This window comes from Ranitomeya imitator, chromosome 1 (assembly GCF_032444005.1).
Source record: "Ranitomeya imitator isolate aRanImi1 chromosome 1, aRanImi1.pri, whole genome shotgun sequence".
Classification (NCBI taxonomy): Eukaryota; Metazoa; Chordata; class Amphibia; order Anura; family Dendrobatidae; genus Ranitomeya; species Ranitomeya imitator.
Genome location: NC_091282.1, coordinates 866722184 through 866746996, shown reverse-complemented (window position 1 = coordinate 866746996; position 24813 = coordinate 866722184). Strand labels below are relative to the sequence as shown.

At 43.1% G+C, this 24813-nt stretch overlaps 2 protein-coding genes and 1 long non-coding RNA gene across 6 annotated transcripts in view; 1 reads left to right on the top strand and 2 right to left on the bottom strand.

Moving 5' to 3' along the window:
* Nucleotides 1-241, bottom strand: part of LOC138651873 (uncharacterized) — a 38343-nt gene extending 38102 nt beyond the window's left edge. The window contains exon 1 of the mRNA XM_069742449.1: nt 71-241. The gene's annotated coding sequence lies outside the window, so the exon portion shown is untranslated. The remainder of the gene's footprint in view (nt 1-70) is intronic.
* The window catches only part of PSD3 (pleckstrin and Sec7 domain containing 3), an 835030-nt gene that overhangs the window by 252315 nt on the left and 557902 nt on the right, over nt 1-24813 (top strand). For all 4 annotated transcript variants that reach the window (XM_069742411.1, XM_069742393.1, XM_069742401.1 and 1 more), the window contains exon 3: nt 18468-19461. In XM_069742411.1, the coding sequence (XP_069598512.1) occupies nt 18468-19461 (994 nt within the window). The remainder of the gene's footprint in view (nt 1-18467; nt 19462-24813) is intronic.
* Nucleotides 8313-9272, bottom strand: LOC138651880 (uncharacterized). The gene is made up of 2 exons (XR_011315547.1): nt 8921-9272; nt 8313-8660 (listed from the first exon to the last, which is right to left on the bottom strand). It is a non-coding gene; the product is annotated as an uncharacterized lncRNA (long non-coding RNA).

The following is a 24813-nucleotide window of genomic DNA, read 5'->3' as shown; positions in this document are numbered from 1 at the left end:
GCTTGATTCCCACACAAAAGCCCTGTGCCGTGCTGCATTAACGAAGCAGACGCTGACGGCTCGGACTTACCTGCTGGATGCGGCTTTCCTCAGATCCAGCCTGACCCCTCCATATGATCCACCACAGATTTCCTTCTAGGCTTTTTCCAGTGAAAACAGTCACAATGGGAGGAGTCTTTGTTAAAGGGCACAGTGCTGTGTGGCTGGTGCACCGGTACCTTGGTGGAAGGAGCAGGCTGTGCTGATTTTGGCTGGATTCCTATGTGCTTACAGTTTGCCATGCGGCTGCCTCTCCTGACTCTTAAGTGACCGCACATGTTACAGGGAAAGCAAATGTGTTGGGAAAATCCTGCCTGCTTGCCACAGACTTGTTCTTTTCATGCACATTCCACGTGGACAGACGGCGTCTGGACCGCTCTGTATTCAGATGACGCTTCTGACTTGAGCGTGATGGATTTTGCGGTCTATTTCGGGGATGCTCTTAGATGAGTTCTGTTTTAACCTCCAGAGAACCCGTATATATTTAGTACGTCTGCTTTCCAGAAAAGAATGGCACGACTGTGAACATCATGTTGTATTATTGCAGCGGCACATGTTTCCACTTTTGGTGAGATTTTATAGGCTTTCATTCCCTTTTCCTGTAGGCTTTTCAATCCTTTTTTTGTGATTGTGGTAGAAGGCCTGTAATGTGTCTTATTCAGTGATTCGGTAATAAAGTGAAATTCAGAGCAAGTTCCAACTTCTTTAGAAGCCCTACCTAAGATATATGGTTTCATTTTGTTGGTTGCAGCTGATGAGCAGAGACCTCGGTGTCTTCTGTCTGGCCTCTGCAAACACTTTTATTGGGGCTTGTTGTTAGATACAGTGGCATGTAAAAGTTTGGGCACCCCTGGTCAAAATGACTGTTCTCTGAAATGATTGATCTCTGAAAGGCCTGACATTCAAGATGTAATGTGTCATCTATAAGTAGTATACGTAGTATATAGCACAGCCACGTAGTATATAGCACAGCCACGTAGTATATAACACAGCCACGTAGTATATAGCACAGCCACATAGTATATAGCACAGCCACATAGTATATAGCACAGCCACATAGTATATAGCACAGCCATGTATATAGCACAGCTACGTAGTATATAGCACAGACACGTAGTATATAGCACAGAAACTGTTATGAAAGGCAATTCAGTATCACAATGGACATGGAGGTCAGAGCACATACAGTGATCTGACAATAACCCAAAATCATAGAATGAGCTCTGAGACGTGGGAACTCTGCAGACCGCAATCCCTAATCCTCTCCAAACAACACTAGAGGCAGCCATGGATTGCGCCTAACTCTGCCTATGCAACTCGGCACAGCCTGAGAAACTAACTAGCCTGAAGATAGAAAATAAGCCTACCTTGCCTCAGAGAAATACCCCAAAGGAAAAGGCAGCCCCCCACATATAATGACTGTGAGTTAAGATGAAAAGACAAACGTAGGGATGAAATAGATTCAGCAAAGTGAGGCCCGACTTTCTTAACAGAGCGAGGATAGGAAAGATAACTTTGCGGTCTACACAAAACCCTAAAGAAAACCACGCAAAGGGGGCAAAAAGACCCTCCGTACCGAACTAACGGCACGGAGGTACACCCTTTGCGTCCCAGAGCTTCCAGCAAAACAATTAGACAAGCTGGACAGAAAAAATAGCAAGCAAATAGCAAAGGAGAACTTAGCTATGCAGAGCAGCAGGCCACAGGAATGATCCAGGGAAAAACAAGTCCAACACTGGAACATTGACAGGAAGCCAGGATCAAAGCATTAGGTGGAGTTAAGTAGAGAAGCACCTAACGACCTCACCAGATCACCTGAGGGAGGAAACTCAGAAGCCGCAGTACCACTTCCCTCCACAAACGGAAGCTCCCAGAAAGAATCAGCCGAAGTACCACTTGTGACCACAGGAGGGAGCTCTGCCACAGAATTCGCAACAGTACCCCCCCCTTGAGGAGGGGTCACCGAACCCTCACCAGAGCCCCCAGTCCGACCAGGATGAGCCACATGAAAGGCACGAACAAGATCGGGAGCATGGACATCAGAGGCAAAAACCCAGGAATTATCTTCCTGAGCATAATCCTTCCATTTAACCAGATACTGGAGTTTCCGTCTTGAAACACGAGAATCCAAAATCTTCTCCACAATATACTCCAATTCCCCCTCCACCAAAACCGGGGCCGGAGGGTCAACAGATGGAACCATAGGTGCCACGTATCTCCGCAACAATGACCTACGGAATACGTTATGTATGGAAAAAGAATCTGGGAGGGGCAGACGAAAAGACACAGGATTAAGAACCTCAGAAATCCTATACGGACCAATGAAACGAGGTTTAAACTTAGGAGAGGAAACCTTCATAGGAATATGACGAGAAGATAACCAAACCAGATCCCCAACACGAAGTTGGGGACCCACACGGCGTCTGCGATTAGCGAAACGTTGAGCCTTCTCCTGGGACAAGGTCAAATTGTCCACTACATGAGTCCAAATCTGCTGCAACCTGTCCACCACAGTGTCCACACCAGGACAGTCCGAAGACTCAACCTGTCCTGAAGAGAAACGAGGATGGAACCCAGAATTGCAGAAAAATGGCGAAACCAAGGTAGCCGAGCTGGCCCGATTATTAAGGGCGAACTCAGCCAAAGGCAAAAAGGACACCCAGTCATCCTGATCGGCAGAAACAAAGCATCTCAGATAAGTTTCCAAGGTCTGATTGGTTCGTTCGGTCTGGCCATTAGTCTGAGGATGGAAAGCCGAGGAAAAAGACAAGTCAATGCCCATCCTACCACAAAAGGCTCGCCAAAACCTCGAAACAAACTGGGAACCTATGTCAGAAACGATATTCTCTGGAATGCCATGTAAACGAACCACATGCTGGAAGAACAATGGCACCAAATCAGAGGAGGAAGGCAATTTAGACAAGGGTACCAGATGGACCATCTTAGAAAAGCGATCACAGACCACCCAAATGACTGACATCTTTTGAGAAACGGGAAGATCTGAAATAAAATCCATAGAGATGTGTGTCCAAGGCCTCTTCGGGACCGGCAAGGGCAAAAGCAACCCACTGGCACGAGAACAGCAGGGCTTAGCCCGAGCACAAATCCCACAGGACTGCACAAAAGTACGCACATCCCGCGACAGAGATGGCCACCAAAAGGATCTAGCCACTAACTCTCTGGTACCCAAGATTCCAGGATGACCAGCCAACACCGAACAATGAACGTCAGAGATAACTTTATTCGTCCACCTATCAGGGACAAACAGTTTCTCCGCTAGACAACGATCAGGTTTATTAGCCTGAAATTTTTGCAGCACCCGCCGCAAATCAGGGGAGATGGCAGACACAATTACTCCTTCCTTGAGGATACCCGCCGGCTCAGACAAACCCGGAGAGTCGGGCACAAAACTCCTAGACAGAGCATCCGCCTTCACATTTTTAGAGCCCGGAAGGTACGAAATCACAAAGTCAAAACGGGCAAAAAACAGCGACCAACGAGCCTGTCTAGGATTCAAACGCTTAGCAGACTCGAGATAAGTCAAGTTCTTATGATCAGTCAATACCACCACGCGATGCTTAGCTCCTTCAAGCCAATGACGCCACTCCTCGAATGCCCACTTCATGGCCAGCAACTCTCGGTTGCCCACATCATAATTTCGCTCAGCAGGCGAAAACTTCCTGGAAAAAAAAGCGCATGGTTTCATCACTGAGCAATCAGAACCTCTCTGCGACAAAACAGCCCCTGCTCCAATCTCAGAAGCATCAACCTCGACCTGGAATGGAAGAGAAACATCTGGCTGACACAACACAGGGGCAGAAGAAAAACGATGCTTCAACTCCTGAAAAGCCTCCACAGCAGCAGAAGACCAATTGACCACATCAGCACCCTTCTTGGTCAAATCGGTCAATGGTTTGGCAATACTAGAAAAATTGCAGATGAAGCGACGATAAAAATTAGCAAAGCCCAGGAACTTTTGCAGACTTTTCAGAGATGTCGGCTGAGTCCAATCATGGATGGCTTGGACCTTAACAGGATCCATCTCGATAGTAGAAGGGGAAAAGATGAACCCCAAAAATGAAACCTTCTGCACACCAAAGAGACACTTTGATCCCTTCACAAACAAAGAATTAGCACGCAGAACCTGAAAAACCCGTTCTGACCTGCTTCACATGAGACTCCCAATCATCCGAGAAGATCAAAATGTCATCCAAGTACACAATCAGGAATTTATCCAGGTACTCTCGGAAGATATCATGCATAAAGGACTGAAACACTGATGGAGCATTGGCAAGTCCGAATGGCATCACTAGATACTCAAAATGACCCTCGGGCGTATTAAATGCAGTTTTCCATTCATCGCCTCGCTTAATACGCACAAGATTATACGCACCACGAAGATCTATCTTGGTGAACCAACTAGCCCCCTTAATCCGAGCAAACAAATCAGATAACAATGGCAAGGGGTACTGAAATTTAACCGTGATCTTATTTAGAAGGCGGTAATCTATACAAGGTCTCAGCGAACCATCCTTCTTGGCTACAAAAAAGAACCCTGCTCCTAATGGCGACGATGACGGGCGAATATCCCCTTCTCCAGGGATTCCTTCACATAACTGCGCATAGCGGCGTGCTCAGGCACGGATAAATTAAACAGTCGACCTTTTGGGAATTTACTACCAGGAATCAAATTGATAGCACAATCACAATCCCTATGCGGAGGTAGGGCATCGGACCTGGGCTCATCAAATACATCCCGGTAATCAGACAAGAACTCTGGAACCTCAGAAGGGGTGGATGACGAAATTGACAGAAATGGAACATCACCATGTACCCCCTGACAGCCCCAGCTGGACACCGACATGGATTTCCAATCTAATACTGGATTATGGGCTTGTAGCCAATGCAACCCCAACACGACCACATCATGCAGATTATGCAATACCAGAAAGCGAATAACCTCCTGATGTGCAGGAGCCATGCACATGGTCAGCTGGGTCCAGTATTGAGGCTTATTTTTGGCCAAAGGCGTAGCATCAATTCCTCTCAAGGGAATAGGACACTGCAAGGGCTCCAAGAAAAACCCACAACGCTTAGCATATTCCAAGTCCATCAAATTCAGGGCAGCGCCTGAATCCACAAATGCCATGACCGAATACGATGACAAAGAGCAGATCAAGGTAACGGACAGAAGAAATTTTGACTGTACTGTACCAATGGTGGCAGACCTAGCAAACCGCTTAGTGCGCTTAGGACAATCAGAGATAGCATGAGTGGAATCACCACAGTAGAAACACAGACCATTCAGACGTCTGTGTTCTTGCCGTTCAACTCTGGTCAAAGTCCTATCACACTGCATAGGCTCAGGTTTAAGCTCAGGTAATACCGCCAAATGGTGCACAGATTTACGCTCACGCAAGCGTCGACCGATCTGAATGGCCAAAGACATAGACTCATTCAGACCAGCAGGCATAGGAAATCCCACCATGACATCCTTAAGGGCTTCAGAGAGACCCTTTCTGAATATAGCTGCAAGTGCAGATTCATTCCATTGAGTGAGTACAGACCACTTTCTAAATTTCTGACAATATACCTCTATCTCATCCTGAGCCTGACAAAGAGCCAGCAAATTTTTTTCTGCCTGATCCACTGAATTAGGCTCATCGTACAGCAACCCAAGCGCCAGGAAAAACGCATCAATATTACTCAATGCAGGATCTCCTGACGCAAGAGAAAACGCCCAGTCCTGAGGGTCGCCACGCAAAAAAGAAATGACGATCCTAACCTGTTGAACTGGGTCACCAGAGGAGCGAGGTTTCAAAGCCAGAAATAGTTTACAATTATTTTTGAAACTCAGAAATTTAGTTCTATCTCCAGAAAACAAATCTGGAATAGGAATTCTCGGTTCTAGCAAAGAATTCTGAACCACAAAATCTTGAATATTTTGAACTCTTGCCGTGAGCTGATCCACACATGAAGACAGACCTTTAATGTCCATTGCTACACCTGTGTCCTGAACCACCCAAATGTCTAGGGGAAAAAAAAGGCAAAACACAGTGCAAAGAAAAAAAAATGGTCTCAGAACTTCTTTTTTCCCTCTATTGAGAATCATTAGCACTTTTGGCTTCCTGTACTGTTATGAAAGGCAATTCAGTATCACAATGGACATGGAGGTCAGAGCACATACAGTGATCTGACAATAACCCAAAATCATAGAACGAGCTCTGAGACGTGGGAACTCTGCAGACCGCAATCCCTAATCCTCTCCAAACAACACTAGAGGCAGCCGTGGATTGCGCCTAACTCTGCCTATGCAACTCGGCACAGCCTGAGAAACTAACTAGCCTGAAGATAGAAAATAAGCCTACCTTGCCTCAGAGAAATACCCCAAATGAAAAGGCAGCCCCCCACATATAATGACTGAGTTAAGATGAAAAGACAAACGTAGGGATGAAAGATTCAGCAAAGTGAGGCCCGACTTTCTTAACAGAGCGAGGATAGGAAAGATAACTTTGCGGTCTACACAAAACCCTAAAGAAAACCACGCAAAGGGGGCAAAAAGACCCTCCGTACCGAACTAACGGCACGGAGGTACACCCTTTGCGTCCCAGAGCTTCCAGCAAAACAATTAGACAAGCTGGACAGAAAAAATAGCAAACAAATAGCAAAGAAGAACTTAGCTATGCAGAGCAGCAGGCCACAGGAATGATCCAGGGAAAAACAAGTCCAACACTGGAACATTGACAGGAAGCCAGGATCAAAGCATTAGGTGGAGTTAAGTAGAGAAGCACCTAACGACCTCACCAGATCACCTGAGGGAGGAAACTCAGAAGCCGCAGTACCACTTTCGTCCACAAACGGAAGCTCCCAGAGAGAATCAGCCGAAGTACCACTTGTGACCACAGGAGGGAGCTCTGCCACAGAATTCACAACAAGAAACGTAGTATATAGCACAGCCACATAGTATATAGCACAGCCATGTATATAGTACAGCCACGTAGTATATAGCACAGACACGTAGTATATAGCACAGCCACATAGTATATAGCACAGCCACGTAGTATATAGCACAGCCACGTAGTATATAGCACAGCCACGTAGTATATAGCACAGCCACGTAGTATATAGCACAGCCACGTAGTATATAGCACAGCCACGTAGTATATAGCACAGCCACGTAGTATATAGCACAGCCACGTAGTATATAGCACAGCCACGTAGTATATAGCACAGCCACGTAGTATATAGCACAGCCACGTAGTATATAGCACAGCCACGTAGTATATAGCACAGCCACGTAGTATATAGCACAGCCACGTAGTATATTGCACAGCCACGTAGTATAAAACACAGCCCACGTAGTATATAATACAGCCCACATAGTATATAGCACAGCGACGTAGTATATAGCACAGCCCACATAGTATATAACACAGCCCATGCAGTATATAACACAGCCCACGTAGTATATAGCAATGTGGGCACCATATCCCTGTTAAAAAAGAATTAAAATAAAAAATAGTTATATACTCACCTTCCCGTGTCCGTGCCAGCCTTTAGCGATGCTCCTCGCAACGCTCCATTCCCAGTAATGCCTTGCGGCAATAACCCGTGATGATGTAGTGCGTAGCGAGACCTCTACATCATCTGGTGTCATTGCCGCTATGCATTCTTGGAACCGGAGCGTCGCGAGGAGCGGGACAGGCTGCCACGGAAGCCGGAAGGTGAGAATATAATGATTTTTTTTAATTATTATTTTTAACATTATATGTTTTTACTATTGATGCTGCATAGGCAGCATCAATAGTAAAAAGTTGGTCACACTTACAGGGTTAATGGCAGCGTTAACGAACTGCGTTACACCGCGTTATGCCGCGGTGTAACGCAGTCTGTTTAACGGACTGCTAAAACCTTATGTGGGCGCTGACTGGAGGGGAGTATGGTGAGGCCTATTCGCGGCCGGACTGCCTGTCGCTGATTGGTCGCGCCCAGCCGGCCGTGACCAATCAACGACGCGGGATTTCTGTTACAGACAGACAAACAGACGGAAGTGGACCTTAGACAATTATATATATATATATATAGATTGAGAAGGACTTTCTAGTGAGAAAAGTCTGAAAGTCGGAGTACAAGCTGCATACCATGGGATCCATGAATGCATTTTACAGCTTGACTCTGGGCGTAAGTCTTCTGATTCAAAGTGACTACTAAAACATGTAAAAAAAAAAAACTAACTTTTGTCATAGTTTCATAGTACAACACCAAACAAAATAAAAAGATCCAGGTTATTTTAGTTTTGCCTTTTGTGGACAGGTGTTTATAATGCACAGTCTTTTTTTTAGTGCCGGTCTGCTGAGCTCAGTACCTGCTGATATTTCTACTGCCAGCTTCCCGTCTTAGTAAATGGCGCTGGTTTCTGTTCTGCGGTCTTGGTTGGTTCATATGTGAATGGGATGTGTAGCATTCTCAGCTGTCTGCAGCCAGGGTGCAGATTTGGTCCTGCTTGGATACAGCCGGGGTTCACGAGATGGGTGGCTGACATGCTACGATAACAGTTTACGTTCCCAAGCATTCTCTGAATGAGTCCATCTCATCCGCTCTACCACTGCCGGGCCTGGAGGCTGGAATAGAAATGAGGTGAGAATAAAATGTAGGAATCTAGAAAAGGTGGGGTGCTTGTATCTGATATTTGTGGACAGCATAAAGTATGGTAAAGTCGGTCTGCCTATAGAATAGTGATAGGATATTCCGCAGCTCCTAGGAGTCAGCAGGAGCAAATCTGCGGTAACCTAGTGCAAGAACAAGCAGGAAGCCGGGCTCTAAGATGGGAGCAAATCATTCATTCTTTCATTATTTCAAATTGCATTACTGCCATACTTACCGTGAGTCAAATCTGAGGAATAAACACAGGCAGCATGTATCAGACACTAGCGGTATGATTTCAGCCATATATGTAGTGTAACCGTGGTGTTAATTTTTATTTCATAATTCAATAGTACATATGAAAATAATGAGCTTTGTAATATATCTTATCAGAAAGATTTGTTTATTTTTCTGGTAAAATTGATAATTTATTATCAAAATTCTCAATTCTGAGGTAAAATTTGTTTTTAGTGAGGAAAGCCGTTCCCACTACCGAGATAGGAGATGGCGGAGGCAGCTACTAATGAGATGCTATCTAGGTAGGACGTGTGAGGCGCTCTGCCTCCATTATGTCTGACATTGCGTGATTACAAAGTGACTAGCTGAACTCTTCTAAGCTTTATGTAGAAACAGGAGGTCAATTTTCCATCACTGCAAAAGTCAGTGGCGGGGAGGAGAGAGCAGCTGGGTCAGGAGTTGAAGGTAGTCATGAGTCCTTCATGAACAATCTGAGAAAAAGTGCTGCCACCCTGCTGTGAACGATGGGGGCCGGCACCCCAGTGAGAGCTACTCGCAGTCTCTGAATGGCTCTCACTGGGGGTAAAGTCAACATGTTCGGATGCCGCGGAAAATGAGATCCTGCACACCTGCCCCCTGGAAACGGCTTTGCTTTGCCGTTAGCGGCCGAGGTGTTGGCATCATCCGACTGCGGGGAACACATGTTAAATAGAGATACGCTTGTGATCCAAAAGAGCCGGCTCTTTATGGTGAGCGGAGCTGAGTGAGCCCGATGGAATGCCCCTTACAAGTTGAAGAGGGGATTGATTTCTGCAGGGACCAGAGACTTCCTGTTTTTACTTAGTGCAGGGAAAAGAAAAGAATTAGTTGGGTACAAAGACAAAATGAGCAATTGTAAGTACACAGTACTGTATAATATGTGCTGCATAATATGATGATTGCAATATATTAAGAGGATAAAAACAATAATGGGAGTGCTTCTAACACTCTCAGAAAAACATATTTAGAAAACCACCGGGGACTGAGCTTCTCATGTAAAATGTTTGGCAGGCGGGTCCTCGGCAGCGTCTCCCATCACGTCACTTCAGCAGTGGTTGCAACAAGGTGCTGCACCTATCTGCATCTGCAGATTTGATGCAGTTTCTGCGCAGTTTCTGCGCAGTTTCTGCGCAGTTTCTGCGCAATTTCTGCGCAGTTTCTGCGCAGTTTCTGCGCAGATTCTATGCAGATTCTATGCAGATTCTATGCAGATTCTGTGCAGATTCTGTGCAGTACAATGTAAATCAATGTGAAAAGAAAAAAGCTGTGCACATGGTGCAGAAAAATCTGCTGCAGAAACGCTGCAGAACTGCACAAAAGAAGCGACGTGCACTTCTTTGAAATCTGCAGCGTTTCTGCGCAGATTTTTCTGCACCATGTGCACAGCTTTTTTCTTTTCACATTGATTTACATTGTACTGTAAATCACAGTGCAGCTCTGCAGCGTTTCTGCAGCAGAAAAATCTGCTGCAGTTCTGCACCAATTCTGCACTAAATCTGCATCGTGTGCACATACCCTTAAGGTCAGGAGCTCACTCAGAAGAACCCCAGATTTAATTTTAGAAATCATTGTATAGGTGTTGGATGTGCGGTCTCTGTTTTTTTTTGTTCTTGCTCAGTTGTTACGTTATAAACACTGAGTCTTTACGTAAACTTGATGTATTTGTCAAGAAAGGTGTAAAGCAGCAACATTTGTTAAAAACAACATATATATATGTGTGTGTGTGTGTGTGTGTGTGTGTGTGTGTGTGTGTGTGTGTGTATGTATATATGTGTGTGTGTATATATATATATATATATATATATATTATATATATATATATATATATATATATATATATATATATATATATATATATATATATTATATACACCATAGGACGGTGTAGGGGCATAACTGTTGGGAGTGTATAAATAGTATTGTGGGAGAATCTGTCGTAAGCTCCCTCTGGTGGTGAAATTCAGTCATTATTCCTATTTACCATTGCATAGAGCACATTCCCATATACTTTGCATGAAAGATTTTATTTATTTTATTAATTAAGCCCTAAACAGTGCAAAAGAACCCAAAGCCAAAAGGAGAAACCAACTCCATATCAAATGCCAGAATAGGAGAACAAAGGAGTATATAGATTGATTTAAAACAGTAATATTTTATTATATTAACAACGTATCAAAAATAATGTGCATACAACATACAAAATTCAATAAAGTGCATAAGGATAGCTAGAGAGTGGACATCCCCCGGTGTGCGTTGTCAAAAATATCAGTGTGCATAATGGCAGGGAGCTGCTAATAGTAAAATCTTTATGCTAGTAGATGGAAAATCACTATAGCATCTTGTTAGATGTAAGGAGCAGCGCTTACCAGTTAGGAAGACAACAGACATCGGGTAGGATCTATATATATACTAGATGGTGGCCTGATTCTAACGCATCGGGTATTCTAGAATATGCATATCCACGTAGTATATTGCCCAGCCACGTAGTATATTGCCCAGCCACGTAGTATATTGCCCAGCCACGTAGTATATTGCCCAGTCACGTAGTATATTGCCCAGTCACGTAATATATTGCCCAACCACTTAGTATATTGCCCTGCCACGTAGTATATTGCCCAGCCACGTAGTATATTGCACAGCGACGTAGTATACTGCCCAGTCACGTAGTATATTGCCCAGCCACGTATGTAACATGAAAAAAGACTTAAAATAAAAAATAAACATATACTCACCTTCCGAGGGCCCCTGGCGCTTGTGTGCGGTGCACGCAGCAGCTTTGGGTCCCAGGGTTGGTATGAGCGCAGGGCCTGTGATGACATCACGGTCACATGTCCGTGACGTCATGGCAGGTCCTTCTCGCATAGCATCTTTGGCACCGGAACCTGCCGCTTGCACTGCCGAGGAGAGGGCGCACGTCGGAGGGTGAGAATAACTTTTTTTTTTATTATTATTATTTGTAACATTAGATATTTTTACTATTGATGCTGCATACGCAGCATCAATAGTAAAAACTTGGTCACACAGGGTTAATAGCGGCTGTGAGTTACCCGCGGCATAACGCGGTCTGTTACCGCTGGCATTAACCCTGTGTGAGCGGTGACTGGAGGGGAGTATGGAGCGGGCACTGACTGCGGGGAGTATGGAGTGGGCACCGGGCACTGACTGCAGGGGAGTAGGGAGGGACTAATCGGACTGTGGCCATCGCTGATTGGTCGCGGCAGCCATGACAGGCAGCTGGCGAGACCAATGAATATCTGTGACAGAAAGACAGACACAAAGACAGACAGACGGAAGTGACCCTTAGACGAATATATATATATATATATATATATATATATATATATATATATATATATATATATATATATATATATATATATATATATATATATATATATATATATATATATATACACACACACACAGTGGGGCAAAAAAGTATTTAGTCAGTCAGCAATAGTGCAAGTTCCACCACTTAAAAAGATGTGAGGCGTCTGTAATTTACATCATAGGTAGACTTCAACTATGGGACACAAACTGAGAAAAAAAAAATCCAGAAAATCACATTGTCTGTTTTTTTATCATTTTTTTTTTGCATATTATGGTGGAAAATAAGTATTTGGTCAGAAACAAACAATCAAGATTTCTGGCTTTCACAGACCTGTAACTTCTTCTTTAAGAGTCTCCTCTTTCCTCCACTCATTACCTGTAGTAATGGCACCTGTTTAAACTTGTTATCAGTATAAAAAGACACCTGTGCACACCCTCAAACAGTCTGACTCCAAACTCCACTATGGTGAAGACCAAAGAGCTGTCAAAGGACACCAGAAACAAAATTGTAGCCCTGCACCAGGCTGGGAAGACTGAATCTGCAATAGCCAACCAGCTTGGAGTGAAGAAATCAACAGTGGAAGCAATAATTAGAAAATGGAAGACATACAAGACCACTGATAATCTCCCTCGATCTGGGGCTCCACGCAAAATCCCACCCCGTGGGGTCAGAATGATCACAAGAACGGTGAGCAAAAATCCCAGAACCACGCGGGGGGACCTAGTGAATGAACTGCAGAGAGCTGGGACCAATGTAACAAGGCCTACCATAAGTAACACACTACGTCACCATGGACTCAGATCCTGCAGTGCCAGACGTGTCCCACTGCTTAAGCCAGTACATGTCCGGGCCCGTCTGAAGTTTGCTAGGGAGCATTTGGATGATCCAGAGGAGTTTTGGGAGAATGTCCTATGGTCTGATGAAACCAAACTGGAACTGTTTGGTAGAAACACAACTTGTCGTGTTTGGAGGAAAAAGAATACTGAGTTGCATCCATCAAATACCATACCTACTATAAAGCATGGTGGTGGAAACATCATGCTTTGGGGCTGTTTCTCTGCAAAGGGGCCAGGACGACTGATCCGGGTACATGAAAGAATGAATGGGGCCATGTATCGTGAGATTTTGAGTGCAAACCCCCTTCCATCAGCAAGGGCATTGAAGATGAAACGTGGCTGGGTCTTTCAACATGACAATGATCCAAAGCACATCGCCAGGGCAACGAAGGAGTGGCTTCGCAAGAAGCATTTCAAGGTCCTGGAGTGGCCTAGCCAGTCTCCAGATCTCAACCCTATAGAAAACCTTTGGAGGGAGTTGAAAGTCCGTGTTGCCAAGCGAAAAGCCAAAAACATCACTGCTCTAGAGGAGATATGCATGGAGGAATGGGCCAGCATACCAACAACAGTGTGTGGCAACCTTGTGAAGACTTACAGAAAACGTTTGACCTCTGTCATTGCCAACAAAGGATATATTACAAAGTATTGAGATGAAATTTTGTTTCTGACCAAAAACTTATTTTCCACCATAATATGCAAATAAAATGTTAAAAAAACAGACAATGTGATTTTCTGGATTTTTTTTTCTCAGTTTGTCTCCCATAGTTGAGGTCTACCTATGATGTAAATTACAGACGCCTCTCATCTTTTTAAGTGGTGGAACTTGCACTATTACTGACTGACTAAATACTTTTTTGCCCCACTGTGTATATATATATATATATATATATATATATATATATATATATATATACACATATATATATATATATATATACATACATACTAGGTGGTGGCCTGATTCTAACGCATCGGGTATTCTAGAATCCACACAGTATATACCACAGACAGCCATGTAGTATATACCACAGCCACGTGGTATATTTCACAGCCACATAGTACAGTATATAGCACAGCCACATAGAATATAGCACAGCCACATAGTATATAGCAGCCACATACTATATAGCACAGCCCACGTAGCACAGACAGCCACGTAGTATATAGCAGCCGCATAATATATAGCAGCCACGTGGTATATAGCACAGTCCACGTAATATATAGCACAGCCCACGCAGTATATAACACAGGCCACGTAGTATATAACACTGCCCACGTAGTATATAGCAGCCAGGCAGTATATAACACAGCCCACGTAATATATAGCACAGCCCACATAGTATATACCACGCATCGGGTATTCTAGAATATGTATGTATGTATGTCGCGCTTAGCACAGCCACATAGTATATAGCACAGCCACGTAGTATATAGCACAGCCACGTAGTATATAGCACAGCCACGTAGTATATAGCAGTCACGTAGTATATAGCACAGCCACGTAGTAGTATATAGCAGCCACATAGTATATAGCACAGCCCACGTAGTATATAGCACAGCCCACGTAGTATATAACACAGCCCATGCAGTATATAACACTGCCCACGTAGTATATGGCAGCCAGGCAGTATATAACACAGCCCACGTAATATATAGCACAGGCCACGTAGTATATAACACAGTCCTTGCAGTATATAACACAGCTCACGTAGTATATAGCAGTATGGGCACCATATCCCTGTTAAAAAAAAGAATTAAAATGAAAAATAGTTCTATACTCACCCTCCGTCGTCCACCGAAGATGTCCTGACGCGCGCGATGCGGCCGCCAGCTTCCGTTCCCAGAGATGCTTTGCGAAATTACCCAGATGACTTAGCGGTCTCGCTAGTCCGCTAAGTCATCTGGTTAATTTCGCAATGCATCTCTGGGAATGGAAGCTGGCGGCAGCATCGCGCGCATCGATGGATGTCGGAAGGGGAGAATAGCACTTTTTTTTTTTTTTTACTATAGGCAGCATCAATAGTAAAAAGTTGGTCCGGGATGGGGCGACACACTGGCGCTGACTGGAGGAGAGTAGGGAGGGGCCAATCGTGGCTGGACTAAGCCTGTCGCTGATTGGTGGCGGTAAGCAGGCCGCAACCAATCAGCAACGCAGGATTTCCGTTACAGAAAGACAGACAGACGGAAGTAACCCTCAGATGATTATATAGATAGACTAGCTGAAGAGCCCGGCGTTGCCTGGGCATAGTAAATATCTGTGGTTAGTTATAGCACCTCACTTCTCTTATTTTCCCATCACGCCTCTCATTTTCCCCCTCACACCTCTCATTTTCTCCCTCACTCCTCTCATTCCCCCCTAACACTTGTCATTTCAACCTCACATCTGTCATTTTCTGATCACTCCACTATTTTTCCTCACTTCTCTCATTTTGCACTCACACCTTTTCATTTTCACCTCACACCTCTCATTTTCACCTCATCACCTCAGTATATACATGTTTGTCATCTCCCTTATATATAGTATACATCTGTATGTCATCTCCTGTATATAGTATATACCTGTATGTCATCTCCTCCTGTATATAGTATATACCTGTGTGTCATCTCCCCTGTATATAGTATATATCTGAGTGTCATCTCCTCCTGCATATAGTATATACCTGCATGTCATCTTCTATATATAGCATATACCTGTATGTCATCTCCTCCTGTATATAGTATATACCTGTGTGTCATCTCCCCTGTATACAGTATATATCTGAGTGTCATCTCCTCCTGCATATAGTATATACCTGCATGTCATCTTCTATATATAGCATATACCTGTATGTCATCTCCTCCTGTATATAGTATATACCTGTATGTCATCTCCTCCTGTATATATATGTACCTATATGTCATCTCCTCCTCTATATAGTATATACCTGTGTGTCATCTCTCCTGTATATAGTATATATCTGTGTGTCATCTCCCCTGTATATAGTATATACCTGTGTGTCATCTCCTCCTGTATTAGACCTCGTTCACACGTTATTTGCTCAGTATTTTTACCTCAGTATTTGTAAGCTAAATTGGCAGCCTGATAAATCCCCAGCCAACAGGAAGCCCTCCCCCTGGCAGTATATATTAGCTCACACATACACATAATAGACAGGTCATGTGACTGACAGCTGCCGTATTTCCTATATGGTGCAATTGTTGTAGTTTGTCTGCTTATTAATCAGATTTTTATTTTTGAAGGATAATACCAGACTTGTGTGTGTTTTAGGGCGAGTTTTGTTTGTCAAGTTGTGTGTGTTGAGTTGTGTGCGGCGACATGCATGTAGCGACTTTTGTGAGATGAGTTTTGTGTAGCAACATGCGTGTAGCAACTTTTTGTGTGTCGAGTTACATGTGACAGGTTAGTGTAGCAAGTTGTGTGCAGCAAGTTTTGCGCATGGCGAGTTTTGCGCGTTGCGAGTATTATGTGTGGTGCCTTTTGAGTATGTGCAAGTTTTGTGTGAGGCAACTTTTGCATGTGTTGCAACTTTTGTGCATGTGGCAATTTTTCCGCGTGTGCAAGTTTTGCGTGTGGCGAGTTTTTCATGAGGAGAATTTTGCACTTGTGGCGAGTTTTGCAAGAGCCTAGTTTTTGCATGTGGCGAGTTCTGCGCGTGGCGAGTTTTGAGTGGCGACTTTTGTGTTTTGACTTTTATGTGGCGAGGTTGGTGTATTTGTGGTGAAATGTGTGCTGAGGGTAATATGTGTTCAAGCACGTGGTAGTGTGTGGCGCATTTTGTGTGTGTTCATATCCCCGTGTGTGGTGAGTATCCCATGTCGAGGCCCCACCTTAGCAACTGTACGGTATATACTCTTTGGCGCCATCGCTCTCATTCTTTAAGTCCCCCTTGTTCACATCTGGCAGCTGTCAATTTGCCTCCTACACTTTTCCTTTCATTTTTTCCCATTATGTAGATAGGGGCAAAATTGTTTGGTGAATTGGAAAGCGCGGGGTTAAAATTTCACCTCACAACGAAGCCTATGACGCTCTCAGGGTCCAGACGTGTGACTGTGGAAAATTTTGTTGCTGTAGCTGCGACGCTTCCAACACTTTTCCTTTCACTTTTTTCCCCATTATGTAGATAGGGGCAAAATTGTTTGGTGAATTGGAACGCGCGGGGTTAAAATTTCACCTCACAACGTAGCCTATGACGCTCTCAGGGTCCAGACGTGTGACTGTGCAAAATTTTGTTTCTGTAGCTGCGACGCCTCCAACACTTTTCCTTTCACTTTTTTCCCCATTATGTAGATAGGGGCAAAATTGTTTGGTGAATTGGAAAGCGCGGGGTTAATATTTCACCTTACAACGTAGCCTATGACGCTCTCGGGGTCCAGACGTGTGACTGTGCAAAATTTTGTGGCTGTAGCTGCAACGGTGCAGATGCCAATCCCGGACATACACACATACACACACACACACACACATTCAGCTTTATATAGTAGATATATTGTATGACAGCCACATTATGTGCATCTTATATACCTAATATGCCTTCTACCACAGGTCATTAGAGCTTTACCAGACTGCAACATGCCAAATCTACCCATTTGTGTATTAATAAACTTCTATTTCTGATATCATAGAACAGCTAATCTGGTTTGCTATTCAGGGATCTTGGAAAGCTGGGTATCAGCAAGGGTATGGTCACACTTTGCTTTTTATAACCTACTAACAGCTCATACTAAAACAATACAATGGAAATGAAAAAAAATATTATAAGGAACCTAAAAGCTGATACATGCTGCATGATCTACAGACTCACATGAAGTGAGAGAACTGTCACTCCAGGGCAGCGGGAAGGGAGGAGCCATGGGAGAGCTGCCTATGGGAGACCTGCCTGCTTGACTAGTCTCTCCACAGCATTTTAGAGTCTACATATGTGGCTGAAATCATGCAGCCGGTGTCTGACACATGGTGCCCGATTATTATTATCAGCTGTCAAGTTCCCTTAAAAAAGCATCTATTTGAAGAGCACTTCAGTTCTTTCCGTGGAGTTGTACATTGTACGGCTAGTTGTGTCCAGTTTAGTAAGTGGACACAAGCCAACCTTCTGGACTGGTGCTAGCTGTGATGTCCTGGAACCAAAGGATGAATGAGGCTGGAGGGCAGTGCTCCCTCTGTGTCTGCAATACTACTGCAAAGATGCTACTTACTACTGCTTATTGGAAGTCTGCAGATTTCCGCAGTAGGTAGGAGGCATTGTAGAAATGTACTTTTATTTTTTATGTTTATGTTTTAGTGTCTTTTTAATGCAGAAATCACAATTGCTGAGTTATAATGCTATTTCTGTTCATTTTAACAGATGACCCTGGAAATACAAGATTGCTTCCTCAGACTTCTAGTGTCAACAATGAATTCCCTGAATATGGAACCACGGAGCACAGGGAGAATGATACATTTCGAGCTGCATATGGACAATTAGATGAACAGACCCAATGCCCAGCAGATATAGGAGGAGTGGAGGAGCTCTGCCCAGTTACACACGATGACAATTCTGAACACTGTTTACATGACACATTATGGAGCAGGCCTCAAAATGCAGAAGGGGATGACGGTGGGGGCAATAATTGCTCCCTAGACCCTCAACACACATCTCCACTCTCTAACAGACTCTCTCAACCAGAATGCCATTTGATAGCTGGTGATGGTGGCAATAATGTCTACCAGCCATTAAATCCTATAGATGACGTTATGGTTCCAAGTCAAGAAGAGCCAATATCTCCTGCCGTGGTTGCTCCAGAAAGGAAATCCTATATGTACGTGGAGAGAGAATTACCAGCCATTTCCGAGGAAGAAACTCTCTCGGAATCTTCTCTATCACAAATCACAGAAATCGCAGATTTTCCCAAATCCCAAATGTATTTATCTTCACCCATCATGGACTCTAGTGAAAGTGCAGTAGAGGGAACTTTTTTAACAAGAGGTGGTGGAGAAGAGAATGGTGGTGATTTTCTACAGTCTCCTAATTTGTCTGTATGTTTAGAAAATGCTGCTATTAATGGTATAGATATTTCAACGGTACAAACAGAAATGGCTGAAAGATGGGAGGACAATTCTCCATCTACAGTTGATGGCAAACAAAATGATACAACGTCCCTCATATCTCCAGGAACAAGCAGCTACATTCCCAAACATGAGAGGACTAGAAGTTTAGTAGGGGCAACATTTTCTTCTGTAATCCAGAGGCCGAGGAGTGCCTCTGACTCGTGTACTCAAGATGGGGTAGACAATGAAGTCTTCATGAAGGATACGGAACATGGCACTGGCATCTTAGGACATGTTCGAACTCCCCAAAGGTGAGTCCTAACCACTTTCTCTGGGTGATTTCTCAGCATGTCCATGGAACATGATATAAGGTGCTATCTGTTTTTGCCATGGACAGCATTTGGACCAAAGTCATTCATTAGGGCTTTTTTTTTGTTTTTTTTATATATTGTGTGTGTATGTTTGTGTGTGTGTGTATGCGTGTACAGTGGGGCAAAAAAGTATTTAGTCAGTCAGCAATAGTGCAAGTTCCACCACTTAAAAAGATGAGAGGCATCTGTAATTTACATCATAGGTAGACCTCAACTATGGGAGACAAACTGAGAAAAAAAAATCCAGAAAATCACATTGTCTGTTTTTTTAACAATTTATTTGCATATTATGGTGGAAAATAAGTATTTGGTCAGAAACAAAATTTCATTTCAATACTTTGTAATATATCCTTTGTTGGCAATGACAGAGGTCAAACATTTTCTGTAAGTCTTCACAAGGTTGCCACACACTGTTGTTGGTATGTTGGCCCATTCCTCCATGCAGATCTCCTCTAGAGCAGTGATGTTTTTGGCTTTTCGCTTGGCAACATGGAATTTCAACTCCCTCCAAAGGTTTTCTATAGGGTTGAGATCTGGAGACTGGCTAGGCCACTCCAGGACCTTGAAATGCTTCTTACGAAGCCACTCCTTCGTTGCCCTGGCGGTGTGCTTTGGATCATTGTCATGTTGAAAGACCCAGCCACGTTTCATCTTCAATGCCCTTGCTGATGGAAGGAGGTTTGCACTCAAAATCTCACGATACATGGCCCCATTCATTCTTTCATGTCCCCGGATCAGTCGTCCTGGCCCCTTTGCAGAGAAACAGCCCCAAAGCATGATGTTTCCACCACCATGCTTTACAGCAGGTATGGTGTTTGATGGATGCAACTCAGTATTCTTTTTCCTCCAAACACGACAAGTTGTGTTTCTACCAAACAGTTCCAGTTTGGTATCATCAGACCATAGGACATTCTCCCAAAACTCCTCTGGATCATCCAAATGCTCTCTAGCAAACTTCAGACGGGCCCGGACATGTACTGGCTTAAGCAGTGGGACACGTCTGGCACTGCAGGATCTGAGTCCATGGTGACGTAGTGTGTTACTTATGGTAGGCCTTATTACATTGGTCCCAGCTCTCTGCAGTTCATTCACTAGGTCCCCCCGCGTGGTTCTGGGATTTTTGCTCACCGTTCTTGTGATCATTCTGACCCCACGGGGTGGGATTTTGCGTGGAGCCCCAGATCGAGGGAGATTATCAGTGGTCTTGTAGGTCATCCATTTTCTAATTATTGCTCCCACTGTTGATTTCTTCACTCCAAGCTGGTTGGCTATTGCAGATTCAGCCTTCCCAGCCTGGTGCAGGGCTACAATTTTGTTTCTGGTGTCCTTTGACAGCTCTTTGGTCTTCACCATAGTGGAGTTTGGAGTCAGACTGTTTGAGGGTGTGCACAGGTGTCTTTTTATACTGATAACAAGTTTAAACAGGTGCCATTACTACAGGTAATGAGTGGAGGAAAGAGGAGACTCTTAAAGAAGAAGTTACAGGTCTGTGAGAGCCAGAAATCTTGATTGTTTGTTTCTGACCAAATACTTATTTTCCACCATAATATGCAAAAAAAATGTTAAAAAAACAGACAGTGTGATTTTCTGGATTTTTTTTTCTCAGTTTGTCTCCCATAGTTGAGGTCTACCTATGATGTAAATTACAGACGCCTCTCATCTTTTTAAGTGGTGGAACTTGCACTATTGCTGACTGACTAAATACTTTTTTGCCCCACTGTGTGTATATATATATATATATATATATATATATATATATATATATATATATATATATATATATTTATATTTATTATGTATATATATATATATATATATATATATACATACATATATATACGTATGTATGTATGTATGTATGTATGTATGTATGTATGTATATATATATATATATATATATATACACACACATACATACACAGGTGGTATAGAAAGTATTCATACCCCTTAAAATATTTCATTCTTTGTTTCATTGCAGCCATTTCGTAAATTCAGGAAAGTTCACTTTTTTCTCATTTTCTCATTAATATACACTCTGCACCCATTCTTGACTGAAAAAAAACAGAAATGCAGACATTTTTGCAAATTTATTAAAAAAAGAAAAACTGAAATATCATATGGTCATAAATATTCAGACCCATTGCTCACTATTGAGTAGACATACCCTTTTGAGCTAGTACAGCCATGAGTCTTTTTGGGAATGATGCAACAAGTTTTTCACACCTGGGTTTGGGGATCCTCTGCCATTCTTCCTTGCAGATCCTTTCCAGTTCCGGCAGGTTGGATGGTGAACGTTGGTGGACAGCCATTTTCAGGTCTCTCCTGAGAAGCTCAATTGGGTTTAGGTCAGGGATCTGGCTGGGAAAGTCAAGAATGATCACAGAGCTGTTCTGAAGCTACTCCTTTGTTATTTTAGCTGTGTGCTTAGGGTCATTGTCTTGTTGGAAGGTGAACCTTTGGCCAAGTCTGAGGTCCAGAGCACTCTGGAAGAGGTTTTCATCCAGGATATCTCTGTACTTGGCCACATTCATGTTTCCTTCAATGACAACCAGTCGTCCAGTCCCTGCAGCTGAAAAACACCTCCATAGCATGATGCTGCCACCACTATGTTTCACTGTTGGGATTGTATTGGGCAGTGCCTGGTTTTCTCCACACATACCACTTAGAATTATCACCAAAAAGGTCTATCTTTATCTCATCAGACCAAAGAATCTTATTTCTCATAGTCTGGGAGTCCTTCATGTGTTTTTTAGGAAACTCTATGCGGGCTTTCATATGTCTTGCACTGAGCAGAGGCTTCCGTTCGGCCACTCTGCCATAAAGGCCTGACTGGTGGAGGGCTGCAGTGATAGTTGACTTTGTGAAACTTTCTCCCATTTCCACACTGCATCTCTGGAGCTCAGCCACAGTGATTTTTAGGGTTCTTTTTTACCTCTCTCACCAAGGCTCTTCACCCACGATTGCTCAGTTTGGCTGGACGGCCAGGTCTAGGAAGACTTCTGGTGGTCCCAAACTTCTTCCATTTAAGGATTATGGAGGTCACTGTGCTCTTAGGAACCTTGAGTACTGCAGAAATTCTGCTGTAACCTTGGCCAGATCTGTGCCTTGCCACAATTCTGTCTCTGAGCTGCTTGGTCAGTTCCTTTGACCTCATGATTCTCATTTGGTCTGACATGCACTGTGAGCTGTGAGGTCTTATATAGACAGGTGTGTGCCTTTCCAAATCAAGTCCTATCAGTTTAATTAAACACAGCTGGACTCCAATGAAGGAGTAGAACTATCTCAAGGAGGATCACAAGGAAATTGACAGCATGTGACTAAGGCTACTTTCACACTAGTGTCGTACGACACACGTCGCAATGCGTCGTTTTGCAGAAAAAACGCATCCTGCAAGTTGTTTGCAGGATGCGTTTTTTCTCCATAGGCTTGTATTAGCGACGCATTACGACGCATTGCCACATGTCGCAACCGTCGTGCAACGGTTGCGTCGTGTTGTGGCGGACCGTCGGCACCAAAAAACGTTGCTTGTAACGTTTTTTGGTGCGTTGTGTCCGCCATTTTCGCATGCGCGGCCGGAACTCCGCCCTCTCCTCCCCGCAACTCACAAAGGGGCAGCAGATGCGTTGTAATAATGCATCCGCTGCCCCCGTTGTGTTGCGTTGTCACAGGATGCGTCGGTAGGTCGGCCCGACGCACTGCGATGGGCCGAGGCCGACGCTAGTGTGAAAGTAGCCTTAAATGTGAGTGTTTGAGCAAAGGGTATACTTATGACCATGTGATATTTCAGTTTTTCTTTTTTATTAAATGTGCAAAAATTACTACATTTCTGTTTTGTTTTTTGTTTTTCAATAAAGATGGGGTGCAGAATGTACATTAATGAGAAAAAAAATAACTTTTTTTTGACTGGCTGCAATGAAGCAGTGAAAAATTTTAAAGGGGTCTGAATACTTTCCGTACCCACTGTATATGTGTGTATATATATATATATATATATATATATATATATATATATGATTTTTTTTTCATAATAATACTTATTTATGGATACTATATATATATATATATATATATATATATATATATATATGTGTATATATATATATATATATATATATATATATATATATATATATATATAAATATTGTATCCATAAATAAGTATTATTATGAAAAAAAAAATCACGAAACAGTAAAAGTACATGTATTTGGTAATGCTGCGTCCAGAGCGACCCAACCTATAAATCTGTCTCACTAGTTAGCCCTTTTAGTGAACACCGTAAAAACAAAAGAGCCAATTCAAAAAGCTATGCTTTATCATTGAAAAAAAAGTGGAATAAAACGCGATAAAAAAGACAAATGTAAATAAAAATGGTACCTCTGAAACGTCATCTTGTCCCACAAAACTCAAGCTGCCATACAGCTCCATCAGACCGAAAAATAAAAAAGTTTTAGCTCTCAGAATAAAGCGATGCAAAAATAATTATTTCTTCTGTAAAATAGTTTTTATTGTGTAAAAGCAACAAAACATTAAAACAAGATATATATGTGGTATAGGTGTAATCTTACTGACCCGAAGAATAAATTTGCCTTATCAAATTGTCCACACGTGGAACGGCATAAAAAAAAAAAAAAGCCCAAAAAACAATTCCTGCACTGTTGGTTTTTGTTTATTCTGCCTCCGAAAAATCGGAATGGAAAGCAATAAAAAAAATGTAATGAGCCCGAAAATGGTACCAATTAAAACGTCATCTCGTTCCGCAAAAAAACAGCCCTCTGTCGGACCAATATGGAGAAATTATAGCTCTCAAAATGTGGTGATGTAAAAACTAATTTACGCAATAAAAAGCATCTTTTAGTGTGTGACAGCAGCCAAACATAAAAACCTGATGTAAATCTGGTATCTCTGTAATCACACCGAACCGAAGAATAAAATCGTCTCATCACTTATACAGCATGAGGAACAGCGTAAAAAAATAGAGAAAACCAATTCTTCACCTGCTGTTGATATTTTCATTCTGCCTCTCAAAGATCGCAGTAAGGCTCGGCGCACATTTATCCTGCGCTCTGCGCTGAAGCTTACACCCGGGTTTCCTTATAAATCTCTGAAATACGTGATTCAGAAGGAAACCTCGGCGGAAGATTCCCTATAATGAGGCAGATGAAGGCACTGTGAACGCCGTAGGACCTGTGATCCGGCGGTGTCCGTCTTTTTATTAGGAATGCATAAAAACGCAATCCACCACAGTTTTCTACGCCTCTGAAAAGAAGGACACCGCTGAACAGAGGCCAAAC